This window comes from Trachypithecus francoisi, unplaced genomic scaffold (genome assembly GCF_009764315.1).
Source record: "Trachypithecus francoisi isolate TF-2019V2 unplaced genomic scaffold, Tfra_2.0 Lachesis_group11, whole genome shotgun sequence".
In the NCBI taxonomy this organism is placed as follows: Eukaryota; Metazoa; Chordata; class Mammalia; order Primates; family Cercopithecidae; genus Trachypithecus; species Trachypithecus francoisi.
This window is the reverse complement of record NW_022681456.1, coordinates 126,196,975-126,212,539: the sequence shown is the minus strand read 5'-3', so window position 1 is coordinate 126,212,539 and position 15,565 is coordinate 126,196,975. Positions and strand designations below refer to the sequence as shown.

At 41.3% G+C, this 15,565-nt stretch overlaps 1 protein-coding gene across 1 annotated transcript in view; it reads right to left on the bottom strand.

Annotated features, from left to right (window-relative positions):
- ANO2 (anoctamin 2) overlaps nt 1-15,565 on the bottom strand; it is a 378,662-nt gene that overhangs the window by 175,577 nt on the left and 187,520 nt on the right. The window contains exons 12-13 of the mRNA XM_033223504.1: nt 9,883-10,017; nt 2,505-2,665 (exon numbers count right to left, since the gene is read on the bottom strand). Of these exons, the coding sequence (XP_033079395.1) occupies nt 2,505-2,665; nt 9,883-10,017 (296 nt within the window). The remainder of the gene's footprint in view (nt 1-2,504; nt 2,666-9,882; nt 10,018-15,565) is intronic.

The window sequence follows — 15,565 nt, the reverse complement described above, 5'->3', positions numbered from 1 at the left end:
GCTTTGCATGCATACCTCATTCACCTGTCACAAGAAAGTTCTCCGCCAGGCACTATGCTACGTGCTTTGCATGCATACCTCATTCACCTGTCACAAGAACGCTGTGGGGCAGGTATTATTTCACTCAACTTATAGATGAGGACAACGAGGCCCAAAGATTAAGTAATCTGCCCAAGATAACAGGGCACCTTGGTCAAGGGTATTGACTTTAGTGTCACAGAACTAGATTCACATTTACCTGCTCTAGAATCCCTAGCTGGTAAGGAGCAGAACTGAGACACACATTAGGTCTGCCTAGGTCAGTGTCCTTAACCTCTATTCAGAAAATAGTTCTGAAACCCTGTCTCTTTCCTTCCCTTTTCAGCAGGACCTCACTCTCTTTCCCAATGTTCCCTAGAGGTTGAAGTCAGAGTCACAGGGGAGCTGGGTCTGAAGACTCCAACAGACTCAGGTCCTGCTGACTGGTATCCCCCAAGACCTCCTGACTCCACATCGCCCCTTCCGCTGCCACCAGCAGCCCAAGTCTCTCTCTACATACGGCCATTTCTTCCCAGCCTTATTCCCGGCAGGCCTGGGCCCTGGCCCAGGCCCACCCAGCACAGCACCACTAATCATAATAATCAGGGTAATGAGAGGCATTACTATTATTTTTAATTGTAATTTGTAGACAATCTTGCCTAAGGGCTCTTGGCTGCTGTAACTCAATACACAATCACATAAAGCACAGCAAGGCTGTCAAAAAACAAAACCACATCCTACCCTATGCCAGGAAGCTCTGGCACAATCCCACCTCTGGGTACTTTCCCTGCACTGTCATGTGAGAGGAAGACAGTAGGTCCAGGGGTGGGGTAGGAAAAGACTGAGGATCTCAGAAGGGGTGGGAGATAGCTGTTCATTACAGCTATCGAGGGAAGAGAAGAGGCAGTTGTTGAAACTTGACACTAGGAAGTACAATTGAAAACCAAGTTTCTCTGCAACAGGGAATTATGTGTCCCAAGAAAGTTCTTGAAGGGTTATAGACCTGGGGTTATTAGGCTTCAGCTACTCAATGGTGGTAATATCAGCAAGACAAACTATGGGAATTAGAGTTGTAATGTTTCAAAAAATGAATACGTATTCTGGGTTCCAAATCAGTTCAGGTGGGTCTTGGAGTAATTCCATGATACTCCTGTTTGATAAGGAGACACAGAGCTGCCAGTGACTTCCCAGGCAGCAAGCCCCAACTTCAGAGTGTTCCACTGACCCTGCCTGTGAACAGTCCCAGGACTCTATGGTCACAATTCCATTTCCTCCTGCTCCAATTCTCGATGGGCTGACACTGCCCGTGTGCTCCCGGGATGCAGCTGCTCTCCCTGATAATAGAGAATAGAGTGTGCCCTGGAAATTTTTCTTGGTGGCCTAGCAATACAGGAATCTTTCCAGTCAAGTTCTGTCTCCCCACAAGTGAAGGTCCACTGGGAATGGAGGAAGGGTGTGTTCTGGTTCCCCTAAGAACCACTGAGAATAGGCCTCTCCCTCTCCTCCCTCTCCTCATACTCTCAGGGATGTGTGACTCAGGGCCCATCCTGGCATATTCTCCGGGCCCCATGGAGTCAGTGATAAATCAAGCCGCCTCTGCAGCAGGACTGTGGTCCTGCTGGTCTGTGATCCAACATGCAAACCAAGGGCCTGCACATTCGGTGATGAGTAAAGGAGCAGGTGGCTACTCATATGGGCTGACACATGTTGACTTGGTCCCTTTTCTAATACTCATGGGTGTGTCTTCTTAGAAATGCTCAGTTACCATGGGGTGGTTATTCCATGTTATTCCAGTTTGTGAGAATAGGAATGTGTGTGTGTCTGTGTGTGTGTGTGTTTATAGTCAGATAGCTATGGCTCATAACAAGTTTATTACCCCCATACTCTGGGAGGAAGGGAGGAGGAGAAAAATGAAGGAATTATTTTTTCCTCCACAAATCCCTTTGGTGGGAATACTGAAAGCATTACTCTGGTGATAAATATTAAATTAAACAGTGCAGGGACAGTACAGTCTACACTCACGATGTCCTAACAATAGCACTGAACTGGAGTCAGGAGACCAAATCTCAGCCCACGTTTACCATGTGCTAACTCTGTGACCACGGCAGTCACTCCACCATTCTAAGTATTGTGCTGTATGATATCTATACTCTCACCTAAGTCAGTGTACCTGGAGGAGTCTTACGGGTGTGCTAGGGGTTATCGAAACAGGCATTGGTTCAAATTCTGAATAAATCACACATGGGACTAGTACAAGGTTAGCATGACTACATCTGAGAGAAAACAGATAAAGACATGACGGATGTTCCTATTTCTATTCACACATATGAGTAGCGAAGTGAAAGGTATTATCCTTAAAATACTTCTTGGGATGGGAAGAAAAAATGTGAAAGCAAGTAATCTGAAGGGGATGAGCTTTAGGGCTTGGTCACTCTACCCATTTAAAGGAACCGCCCATATAAGCAAGCCTGGTGATGGTCACATACCCCACAGAGCCATGAAGATGGAGAAGAAGACGGTGGCAGGGTTGTCAAACAGATGGCTGGCCCGCGCAGTACCACAGGCTGAGCTGAGGTTCCAGTAATCACAGGACTTGTCGCACAGGGGACACATGATGAAGGCATTCTGCTGGTCACACATCTCTCTGCTGCAACAGATGGACGTTGTTGGGTCAGGTGGAGCTCCAGCATGGTCCACTCCAAGAAAAAACCATCCCCCAAATAGCTCCCATTTCCAAATCTAAGGTTGAGTTTTTCAACTCCATAAGTAAGGAATGTTAAAGAAGTTAGCACTGGATCTTTGGATTCTTCACCTGGAGAGTGTTACTCATATTTGGTTCAAAAACAACAACAACAAAAAGACGGGGTACGGAGCTCCCTGTCACTACAAGTGTCCTGGAAAGTTACTGAGATCTGTTAGAGATACTGGGCATTAAATTATGCCTCCTAAAGTCCCTTCAGAACGTGTTGGGTCCATGAGATTGGTGAGATGGGATGCATCAACAGTTGTGAATAAATCACAGCCTGAAGCTGGATTTCATCATCCATTCTTCAGTCTAGGCTGTTTTTGTAAAGCCTACTGGCTGTCTCACAAACAAGTGATACTGCTCCCAAGTAGAAACAAACATGAGTGTGTGGCTAGACCTGTGCATGCTCTCACCTCTAGAAGAAGAAGTTCTACATAGGGAAGAATGGAGTAGATCTGGGTGGAAAGCCCTTTTCTAAGAGCATGAGCTGGAGAGGCACTTGTAGAATGCAGAATAACAGCCACAACCTAATAAGAATTATTATAACCATGAAATAAGATTAGGGACAATGAAAGAGCAAGGCAAATTCTTCCAAGGTCTAGATTCTTTGATACTTGCAGCATGAACCAAATAATCTCTCATGGCCTGTATTCCAATCTATTCTTAGTGTATTTCCATTTAATGGACTGAGGAATATATTTGAAATTCCATTCATTCATTAGCTGACTAGCTGTATCCAACAGATTTAGGATCATACGAATGCTTGGAAATAAGAACCAAAGAATCAGCCCTGACTGGCTTTCCCAATAACCCTCTACACCATACACTGATAGGAAAATGAATGACCTCATCCCTCTGTTGTGTAATATTTTCCCAGGGAGATGGGAGGATGGTTAAGCTCATGGTTCAGGGGGAAAGGGTGGAGAACTTAAGATTTCACGAAAGCAAAGCATTGGCTGTTCTTACAGGGCAACTGGAGACAATGATGGGGAGGCAGGGGATCCAGCACTGAGAACCACAGCTGTTTTCCACAAAAAGAAGCAGCAGAGGGCGCTACAGAGCACGACTCACAAGTGGGAGCCACGGCTAGGGTGAGCAAGTGGGTGCCCTGTGTGCTAAAGCCAGTGCTCAGAGGAAACCCGCAAAGCCAAAGGAATGCCTGGGTCTATTTCCCCCTTCATTAAGAAGTTGAAGGGTGGCAGATTTACTGAGGGGCTGTCACTTCCTGTCAAGCCCCAGTTTCTAGGCTTCTGTTTATAATGAGCTACTAAGTCCACAGGAGGGAAAGGCCTTCTGTGTGAGAGAATGGAAATTCTCAGTCTCTAAGGATAAACCCCAGTTCCTCCGCTGACTCGCTGCTAAGCTCTCCGTTGGCAGAATTCAATAAAAATGACTCATCCACATCGAAAATATTAAATAGTAATATCTTAATAATACATTCAGCTGTGCTAGTTTCACCTGTGCTAGTTTCACCTGGGCATGTTCCGCTTGGTGACTAGAGAGCCCAGTTTATGTCTTCTGGGTCAGAGCTGTGTTTGCTATGTAGTTCAGAAGGAATTGTTGCTTTCAGAGAGGAAAGTACTCCCTTAAAAAACAGATTTACACAGAAAATCACTTGTCTGTATAAATTCTAGTAAAAGACTTTCACTTTTAAGTCACATCCAAGAACATACGAGTTCCTCAATGCTGCTCTTGGAGTATGTGTGTTAGGGACTTCATTTAACTCAGCGGTTTTTTTTCTTTTAAATATGGACTGAGGAGACAGAAATCTAGTCAACTGAAACTAGTCAATGCTAAAAGGTCAGGAATGAAAAACGTATTAGCAGCCAAGCGGGTGCAAAGCACTTTGAAACCTAAGTGCTGTGTAAATGACTGGTTTTTAAATTAGAGTGCCGGCAACTATCCATCATTTGTACAAGATGGCAGCCACCATGGTATGGATTCTCCTCAAATCATTTAAATGCGAAGTCAGAACGCTTTCTATATGTATTGGAGGGTTTTTGATGTAATCAATTTTAACAGAATTCTAGAGGAATTCTGGCTAAGAATGACATCGACACGACTTTGTGTTTTCTGAGACAGGCTGCCCCTAGACAAGCTGAAAGGTGAGGGAGCCTGCCTAGAATGGAAATCAGGTCTAGCGTACTCACTAAGCTGCACAATCCACAGGTTTCTAGTGAGAAGTAACTGTGGCTATAAATCCAATGCCGTATTCCTTTAATTTATTATTTTCTCTAGAAAGCATAAGAAGCTTGATAAACGGCTTGACAGTCCATTGAACCAAGACCCTAAAGTGAGCAACGTTCTTCAGGGTAAATCACTGCTCCTGGATTAGGCAATTCAGAGCCCCGTTAGCGCAACGGGAGAAGGTACAAAGAGGCAATCATTCAGGAAATTCAGACTAAACAGCTGCTATTAAGTTCTCAGACCTTAAGTAACCAATCTTTTTTCAATATGGTTTAGATTAATCAGCTTTTTAAAAAATGTCCTAGTGTTCTCTGTTCATGTAAGTGCTGAACAAAAGAAATCAATCCCTTGGTGAGTAGAGACAGGGAAGTTCTATAGCGGGATCATGCACGCACGGAAGTATTACTGACAAGCTTATGCTTATATCCCACATATCAAAGTTAAATTACTGGGAATAAAAGGTATCATTTAAAGTTCCACCTAATCCATGTCAGTTTTCTGGTTTAGAGGTTGTGCCGTAGTTACATAAGATGAAACCATGGGAGGAAACTAGATGAAGGGCACGCTGGGCCCTTCTGTACTATCTCTGCAAGTTCCTGTGCTGTGAATCTAAAATTTTTCAAAATAAAAAGGTTTTAAAAAGTGAGCGATAGTAAATTTCAGGCTTGATGATGAAATTAGCAACCTCTAAAATAATCCCAGGAATACTGTAAGTTTTTCATCACAGTTCGGCGTGGCTGATAGACACAAACCCTTAGAGTATGTGTTTATTTAGATTCAATATTGGTTTTTAGAGAATATCCCTTTGTTTATAAGGAGTGGCATTTTGTGAGCTTCCATCAGACCCACAGAAGTTGGACTTCTGATGAATTTACAATTGTGTATAAAAAATAGTTCCTGGGCCGGGCGCAGTGGCTCAAGCCTGTAATCCCAGCACGTTGGGAGGCCGAGACGGGCGGATCACGAGGTCAGGAGATCGAGACCATCCTGGCTAACATGGTGAGACCCCGTCTCTACTAAAAAATACAAAAAACTAGCCGGGCGAGGTGGCAGCGCCTGTAGTCCCAGCTACTCGGGAGGCTGAGGCAGGAGAATGGCGTAAAACCCGGGAGGCGGAGCTTGCAGTGAGCTGAGATCTGGCCACTGCACTCCAGCCCGGGCGACAGAGCGAGACTCCGTCTCAAAAAAAAAAAAAAAAAAAAAATTGTTCCTCTGTTTTTAAAGAAATCTATTAAAATGTTTACTTTTTTCTAGTATTTACACCTTCCTGATTTGCCAGGCCCCATCCTGAGTCTGAAGAAACAACATCCAAAACTTCAATTTTGTAGTAATTTTAAGCTTTTTTTGACTATGACCTACAGTTAAAATGATTTGTTACATCAGATTTCAGTATGCAAATACATACCCTCACTCTCACAAACACACTTACAAAACTGAAATAAAATCTCATGAAGCAACACTTACCCATCCTTCTTATAATGGATACTAATATTCATTGTGTTCTAGCCTAGTTCTAGCCCCATCTTATTTTAGTCCACTTAAAAGCCCATTAAATTGATTCCACAACCCACCAGTGGTGGTTGTCCTATCCACAGTTGTAAAACACCATCCATTCTGGTAGGCAATGTGACACATCCACAGTAACGACTGCACTTTACACTTGACTATCCCTGCATGTGCATGTGTGTGAATGTAGGGTGTGCGTCTGTGTGTAGACATCTATGTGCATGTGCATGTGTGTGAACGTAGGGTGTGCGTCTGTGTGTAGACATCTATGTGCATGTGCATGAGTGTGTGTGAACGTAGGGTGTGCGTCTGTGTGTAGACATCTATGTGCATGTGCATGAGTGTGTGTGAACGTAGGGTGTGCGTCTGTGTGTAGACATCTATGTGCATGTGCATGAGTGTGTGTGAACGTAGGGTGTGTGTCTGTGTGTAGACATCTATGTGCATGTGCATGAGTGTGTGTGAATGTGGGATGTGTGTCTGTGTGTAGACATCTATGTGCATGTGCATGAGTGTGTGTGAATGTGTGGGGTGTGTTTCTGTGTGTAGACATCTATCTGCACGTGCATGAGTGTGTGTGAATGTGGCTGTGTGCATCTGTGTGCAGACATCTATCTGCACATGCATGAGTATGTATGAATGTGGGTGTGTGTATCTGTGTGTCGACATCAGCACATTCATGAGTGTGTGTGAATGTGGGTGTCTGTGTGTGTAGACATCTATGTGCACGTGCATGAGTGTGTGTGAATGTGGGCTGTGTGCGTCTGTGTGTAGATGTCTATCATTGCAGCATGTGCAGACCATGTCCTTTCTAGCTGTAGTCATTGCTGCCACGTGTATTACCATGTGGGGACCCAGGGCACAAGTTCTAAATCCTGATATAAACCAGCCCACTGGTGCCCCACCCACTGCACTGGAACTGGTTCCCTAGGCACGGTATGGGGTTTCCCACCCTTGGCCAACCTGAGGCCAGATGTCTAGGGATCACAACTGGCAAGAGAAACCCGAAAGCCATGTTTTCTTAGAACACACCCAGGCAAGCCCACGTGAAGCTACTGAGTTGTGAAGGAGGATACGAGCCCTCTGGAAAACTTCTCTGCTTATTAGAAAAACCAAAGACTTTGGAACAGGATGCAACAGAGTTCAACTCCCAGCCCTGACAACTATCGGTTGTTGATATTGGACAATTTATGTGACCTCATGTGGCATCAGTTTCTCAATCTCTGTTCAGTGGAAATAATAATGCCTATTTATGGTATGTATAACATTGATCTCTTATAGGATCAAAGAAACTAGTTTATAACAATCACCTAGCATTATGCCCAGCACAAGGCAGGTATTTCATAAGTATTAGCTCTTTCCTCACGCTAGATGCGCTGGGGAAAGCAGAGCCCTAATAACCCATCTCCTGTGATAAAGGTTCCAGAACTCCCAATCAAGAACACTTGCCCTCTGCCTCCCTCCCTCTCCTCCTTCCTTTTTCCCTTCCCCTTGCAAAAAAAAAAAAAAACACTTGACAACTGATACTAGAGTTTTATACCAAAAAAATCCAAACTCCTATCTTTAGATATTGACAATATAATCTTCAGTTGATTTGATTTGCAAGACCATTTGCATAGACGAACACAGATTTAGTTTTATTCTAGATATCGACAACATCATGTCCAGGTGATCTGATTTGCAAGACCATTTCTGTAGGGTATGCACCAACAGGCAGGAAGCAGGTGAGCCAGGAAGCAGGTTTCTGCCCGCTGATGCACATATACCCTTCCTAAAATGCACAGTTTTCGACTTTTTCTTCAGAATGGCCATGACTTTCCCCATTACCACCCCCAGCTCTAATGATCTGCCCAGTGTCCTCATCCACCTGGCTATGGAGGGAACATCAGGTTGGTACAAAGCTATCCTGCCCCTTAGCTACAACAAATTGGTCCAGGACCTCCACCTAAGTCAGACAGAGTCATAGGACTTTTTCACTTGAGATGAATCGAGTATAAAGTTCTAAGGTATAACACCCATGAGCTACTAGCAGCAATGTTTAATCCAAATGGAGAAAATACGTGGTGAAACTAACAAACGCTAGAAAGAGCCAGAGGCAGGAGATACATGGAGTACCTATTCCAGTGTTCCTTGAATGCTTATAATAAATTTTCTTTTTCGCTTAATCTAGTTCAAGCTGCATTTCTATCACTTACATCCAAAAGAATATTAAAACATACTAACCATGCTTCAGTTTGCAAAGACAATTCTGAAGATGGCAAGAGGTTTAAATTCTAAATATTAGCTAAGTGTATCTTTTGTCCCTTGTACTCTACTTCCACATATTTTGATTTATTCAACAATTATTTATTAATCTTCTGCTACGTGCCAGACACAGTCTCCTTTCATCCTCACAGCACCATGATTTAGGTGTTGTGATTACCATTTTACAGCCAAGAATATTAAGTTTCAGGGAGTAAACTGTCCAGTCACACAGCTAATACATAACATTGTCAGTCTAAGTGCTTCTTTACTTTTCTTATCTTTTTTATTTTTTTCCGGAGGGGTCTTGCTCTTTCGCCAAGGCTAGAGTGCAGTGGCGCAATCAGTCACAGCTCACTGCGAGCTCAAGCTCCTGGGTTCAAGCAGCTCTCCTGCCTCAGCCTCCCAATTAACTGGGACTACAGGTGCATGCCACCAAACCAAGCCCAGCTAATTTTTTTTTAGAGGTAGGGTCTCATCTCACTGTGTTGCCCAGGCTGGTCTCAAATTCCTGGGCTCCAACTGTACTCCCTCCTTGGTCTCCCAAAGCACTGAGACTGCAGGTGTGAGCCACGATACCCATCCCATATTTCCTTTGTGGGTTCTCTCTTCCTCACAAAAACTAGCTTTGATTCTATCTCTTGGCGCTCCAAGAGTCCCACCTTGGGCTATTCCTCCCTGCAGTTTCTGACTTCCTGAAACAGAGACTGTGCCTTCCTCAGCATTAGAGCTGCCTGCTTTCTCAACTTGCTTTATTCTAGCAGTGTCTGACCACACGGATGTGGCTTCTACCCAGTGTCACTCCCCACACCTTGCCTTGGGTCTTATGGGAAACTAGACGAGAAAAAAAGTGATGAAGTGGAGAGAGAGGAAAAAAGTGTTTCTCTGACATAATTCTTCTTACCAGGAATTATCCCTCTGCCCACATCAGACACATCCCCCTGCCCTAGAGAAGAGCTTTACTAGAAGAGGAAGTGGGCCTCGCCTAGCATGGCTCTGAAGTCATTCCCAGAATCTGTAGCTCCTAGATATGTCTCTGGAGGAAAGCTACATGTGTCACAGCAAAGGAGAATGATAGAGGGTGAGGGCTTTGGAAAGAGGCATGTGAAATGTACTTGTGCTGGGATGAAACTCCAAATTATTAACATATGGCAACTGAGCCTTTTTCTTTAAAACTGATTTACCTGGGAATATCTTCTTCAATTGTTGCACATCCATAAAAAAACACAATCACTCCAATTACAGAAGATGGGATGAGGAATGATGTATATAACCCCAGCCAGGCAAAATACAGTCCAATTTTTTCTCCAAAATACTTTCTGGAAAAGAAAGAAAAGAAAATGAAACACATATTAAGAACATCATATACTTTCCTTATTTCCATTTGTTCTATGTGTACGGATGGGGCAACATAGATATTCATTCCTCTTGTAATGAAAACAAAGAGATGGAGGTTGCATGGGGAAGGGGAGACCTCAGCACAAGGCATCAATGACTGAGCTTTTCTGGAATGAAGTGCATTCCATTGGAATCACATATACACACCTGTCTTGGCTGTTCGTGTGAAACAGACAGCCGCGAGAAAGAATCCAGCCCCAACAGCAAACTAAAAATATGCCATACATTTTGGCACCTTTACCAAACATGAATAATGCATCATCATTTCATAAGTGCCATACCACTCAACCCATAAGAAAACATACCTTTTTGAAACTAGCTTATTTAAACAAAACACACAGATCATATAATTTGGGCATGTATACTTGTGTATGCAAACCAACATAGACACACTTATTGAAAAACAACTAGAAGAAATCCAATAAAATATTAGTAACGGTTTCTTTGGATGATGGGCTTATGGGTGGTTTTTATTTCTTTATTTTTAAGCCACTTTACTGCGGTATGTTGGCATACAAAGAGCTGTACGTGTTGAACATATACAACTTGATGAGTTTGCAGATAAGTATACACCCATGAGAACATCACCAATCACTCCATAAAGTTATCCAGTACCTCCAAGTTTCCTTTTGTTCTCACCCTTGTTTTGTTTAATTAAAAAAATATTTTCTCTTGTGTTAAGAGCAATTAATGTGAGATCTATCCTCTTAGCAGATTTTAAGTATACAATACAGTATTGTTAACTATAGGCTCTATATTATACAGTAGATCTCCGAGCATACATGCATTGCATAACTGAAATTTTGTACCTTTTGACCAACATCTCCTCATTCTCCCCTCTCTGCAGCCCCTGTTAACCACTATTCTACTCTTTGGATCCATGAGTTTGACAGTTTTAGATTCGTCGTACAGGTGGGATCATGCAGTATTTGTCCTTCTGTCTGTGGCTTATTTCACTTCGCATAACGTCCTCCAGGTCCATCCATGTTGTAGCAAATGGCAGGATTTCCTTATTTTTAAGGCTGAATAATATCCATTGTGTGTCCACATTTTCTTTATCCATGCATCTGTCAGTGGACACTTGGGTTGCTTATACCTTTTAGCAATTGTGAAGAATTCTGCTATGAATATAGGAGTACAGATATCTCCTCAGGATGTTGACTCTGATTCCTTAAGATATACATCCAAAAGGAGGATTGTTGATTCAAATGGTAATTATATGTTTAATTTTCTGAGGAACCTCCATTCTGTTTCCCACAGTGGCTGCATTGCCACCAACAGTGAACAAGGGTTCCCTTTTCTCCACATCTGCACCAACACATTTTATCTTTTGTTGTTGGACAATAGCATTCTAGTAAGTGTGCAGTGATATCTCACTGTGGTTTTGATTTGCATTTCCCTGATGAATCGTGACATTAAACACTTTCTCCTATACCTGTTGGTCATTTGTATGTCTTCTTTGGTGAAATGTCTACTTAGGTCCTTTACTAAATTTTTTATCAGGCTATTTGGTTTTTTATGTGTTTCTTTGTTTTGCTATTGAATTGTAGAAGTTCCTTATATATTTTGGATATTAATCCCTTACCAGATATACGGTTTGCAAATATTTTCTCCCATTCTGCATATTGACTTTCACTCTGTTGACTGTTTCCTTTGCTGTGTAGAAGCATTTTAGTTTGATATATTCCCATTTGTCTATTTTTGCTTTTGTTGTTTGTGCTTTCTGTGCCATATCTAAGAAATAATTGCAAAGTTCAATGTGTAGAAGCTTTTTTCCCTGTTTTCTTTTAAGAGTTCTGTTGTTTCAGGTTTTACATTTAAGTCTTTAATCCATTTTAAGTTGGGTTTTTGTATGGTATAAAATAAAGGTCCAACTTCATTCTTATGCATGTGGATATCCAGTTTTCCCAATATCATTTATTGAAGAGTAAGTAGTACGAACAGTTTAACAATATTGATTCTTCAGATCTATGAACACAAGGTATACTTTGTAAACCAAAACTTATTCTGAGACAGGTCTCAATCAATTTAGAAGTTTATTTTGCTAAGGTTAAGGACACGCCTGGAAGAAAAAACCACGCAGTCGCAGAAACAGTCTGTGGTCTGTGCCTTTCTCCAAAGGTGAATTTAAGGGTTTCAGTATTTATCAGTGCCTTTCTTCAAAGATGAATTTAAGGGCTTCAACATTTAAAGGGGAAATATTGGGCTGGTGGGCTGGAGGGGAAAGAGGGAAGATATGGTAGGGTCATCCACATGCTGCAGGAGAAAATGAGCGGGTAGGAAAATAGCCAATTAAGTATTCATCTTGTGCTCCACAAATTGGCACTTAATATAAGGTGAACATAGAGCAGCTGCCTGTGGAGATACTTAGCCTTTTATCCGTATCTGTCTGCTTAGGAACAAAAGGGAGGGCAGCTTCTTGCATCATTCAGCTTTCGGCTTAATTTTTTCATTTTGGCAGGGTGAGTTAGGGTCCCAAGTTTTTATTTTCCTTTCACACCTTCCTTTTATTTGTGTCACCTTTATTTTCTTTTATCAATGTTTTATAGTTTTCAATGTGCAAATCTTTCACCCTCTTGGTTAAACTTATTCCTAGGTATTTTATTCTTTTTGATGTTATTGTGAATGGTACTGTTTTCTTAATTTTCTTTTTAGATAGGTTGTTAGTGTACAGAAATGCAAATGATTTTTGTATGTTGATTTAGTATCCTGCAACTTTACTGAATGTATTATTTCTAGAACTCTTTTTGGTAGAGTCTTTAGGGTTTTCTGCATATGAGATCATGTCATCTGTAAACTAAGGCAATTTTACTTCTTCCCTTCCAATTTGATAGCTTTTATTTCTTTTTCTTGCCTATTTGCTCTTGCTAGAAATACTATGTTGAATGTGAGAGGTAAGAATAGGCATTTTTGCCTTATTCCAGATCTTAGAAAAAAAACTTTTTTTTTACTATTGAATATGATGTTAGCTGTGAGATTTTCGTGAATGGCTTTTATTGTGTTGATGTTAGTCCCCTCTATTCCTAATTCATTGACAGTTATGTTCCTTCTATTCCTAACTAGTTGAGATTTAAGTTCTATTTTTAATTTGTTGAGAATTTTAAATCGTGAAACAGTATTGATTTTTGTCCATTTTTTTCTCCATCTATTGAGATGTTCATGTGATTTTTATCTTCATTTATTGATCTGTATATGTTGAACCATCCCTGTATCCCAAGAAAAAAACCCTTCTGGGTCATGGTGTATGATCCTTTTAAAGTGCTGCTGAGTTTGATTTACTAGTATTTTGCTGAATATTTTCGCATCTACATTCATCAGGGGTGTTGACCTATAGTTCTTTTCTTGTAGTGTCTCTATCTGGATGTGGTATCAGGGTGGTGCTGGCCTCAGGAAGAATTTGTAAGTTTCTCCTCTTTTCCTGTTTTTTGGAAGACTTTAAGAAGTATTGGTATTAACTTTCCTTTGAATGTTTGAATGTCTCATCCACGAAACTATCTGTTTCTGGGCTTTTCTTTGCTGGGAGTTTTGTTTCATTTTGTTTGTTTGTTTGTTTTCAATTATTGCTTGAATCTACTTATTTGTCATTGGTCTGTACAGGCTTTCTATTTCTCCTTGATTCAATCTTGTTAGATTATATGTTTCTAAGCATTTATCCATTTATTCCAGATTGCCCAATTTGTTGCGGTATAATTGTTCATAATAATTTGTTCATAATAATTCCTCATAATCCTTTTTATTTCTGTAACATCAGGTGTCAAGTCTCATCTTTCATTTCTGATTTTATTTATTTGCAACTTCTCTCCTTTTCATTCGTTAGTCTAAGGGTTTGTCAACAAACAGCTTCATCAATTTTTTGTTTTTCTGTTTTCATACTCTGTCTTATATTTATTTATTCCCTAATTTATATTACTTCTTCCCTCCTGCTAATTTTGGGATTAGTTTTTTCTTTTTTTGTAGTTACTTGAGATGTGAAAATTAATTGAGATCTTTCTTAATGTAGCCATTTACCACTGTAAAACTTCCTTTTAGTATTGCTTTTGCTGCATCTCGTAAGTTTTAATATGTGGTGCTTTCATTTTCATTTGTCTTGAGATATTTTCTAATTTCCTTTTTTGACTTATTCTTTGACCTAGATAATGGTACTCTTGGTTGGCAGGTTTTTTAAATTTCAGTACTTCAACTATATCATCCCACTCTCTCCTCACCTGCAAGGTTTCTGCTGAGAAGTCCACTAGTATAGCCTTATAATGGTTCCCTTGTTTGTGATAAGTCACTTTTTTCTTGTTGCTTTCAAAATTCTCTACTTGACTTTTAAGAATTCAGTTTTAAGGTGACTCAGTGTTAACCTCTTTGGGTTCAATGTATTTGAGTACATTGAGACTTCATGAATTTGGATGTTCATTTCTCTTCCTATATTTGGAAAGTTTTTAGCAAGTATTCCCTTAATAAGCTTTTTTCCTCTTTCTCTTTCTTTCCTCTTCTGAGTCTCCCAGAGTGCATATATTGGTTCACTCTTTGGTGTCCCACAAGTCCTTAGGCTTTCTTCACTTTTTAACTTTTCTGTTTTTTCTGTTCCTCCAATTGGATAATTTCAAGTGACTTGTCTTTAAGTACAATGATTCTTTCTTCTGCTTGACCAAGTATGCTACTGAAGTTCTGTATTAATTTTTTTAGTTCAGTCATTGTACTCTTCAGTTCTAGGATTTCACTTTGGCTCTTTTTTATTACTTCTATGTTTGTTGAACTTCTGATTTTGTTCACATGTTATACTCCTAATTTTGTTTAGTTGTCTGTTCTCTTGCGGCTCATTTAAGACAATTATTTTGAGTTCTTTGTCAAGCAGATTATGGATATCAATTTATTTAGGGTAAGTTACTGGAACATTTTTCAGCTCCTAATAAGGTAATATCGAGTATTCCTGATTCTTTGTGATCCTTGTAGCCTTAGGCTGGTGTCTGTGCATTTGAGAAGTAGTCACCTCTTCCAGTTCTTACTGACTGGTTTCAGCAGGCAAAGACCTTCATCAGTCATGCTGGTCAGAGATTATGGGTGGATCAGCTGCCAGAATCAGCAGGCAGTGTCTGTGGGCAGACTTAAGCCGAGCGGGGTCCAAGGGTGGATCTGCTGCCATAGTCCGTGGGTGGGCCTGTTGCCAGAGTCTGTGGGTGGGCTGGCCTGCTGCTGGGTATGTGGGCAGGTGGGCCTGCTTCCAAGGACTGGGCTGCTGTGCCACAGACAGTCAGAGATTCTGTTGGGATTTGCATGAGAGTAGGGCTGCATTTGGTTTCCGTGAGCAGTCAAGGTTGCTGCTGGGTCCACGGGCAGATGAGCAGGGCTGCCCCTGGGTCTCTGGGAAAGTGGGTGGATCTGTCACCAAGTCCCCTGCTCTGTGGAAGTGGTCATGCCATTGGTGACATGGGAAGCCAGGTTCCTGTAGGGTCTGTATGGACAGAGTTCCTTATGAGCAGT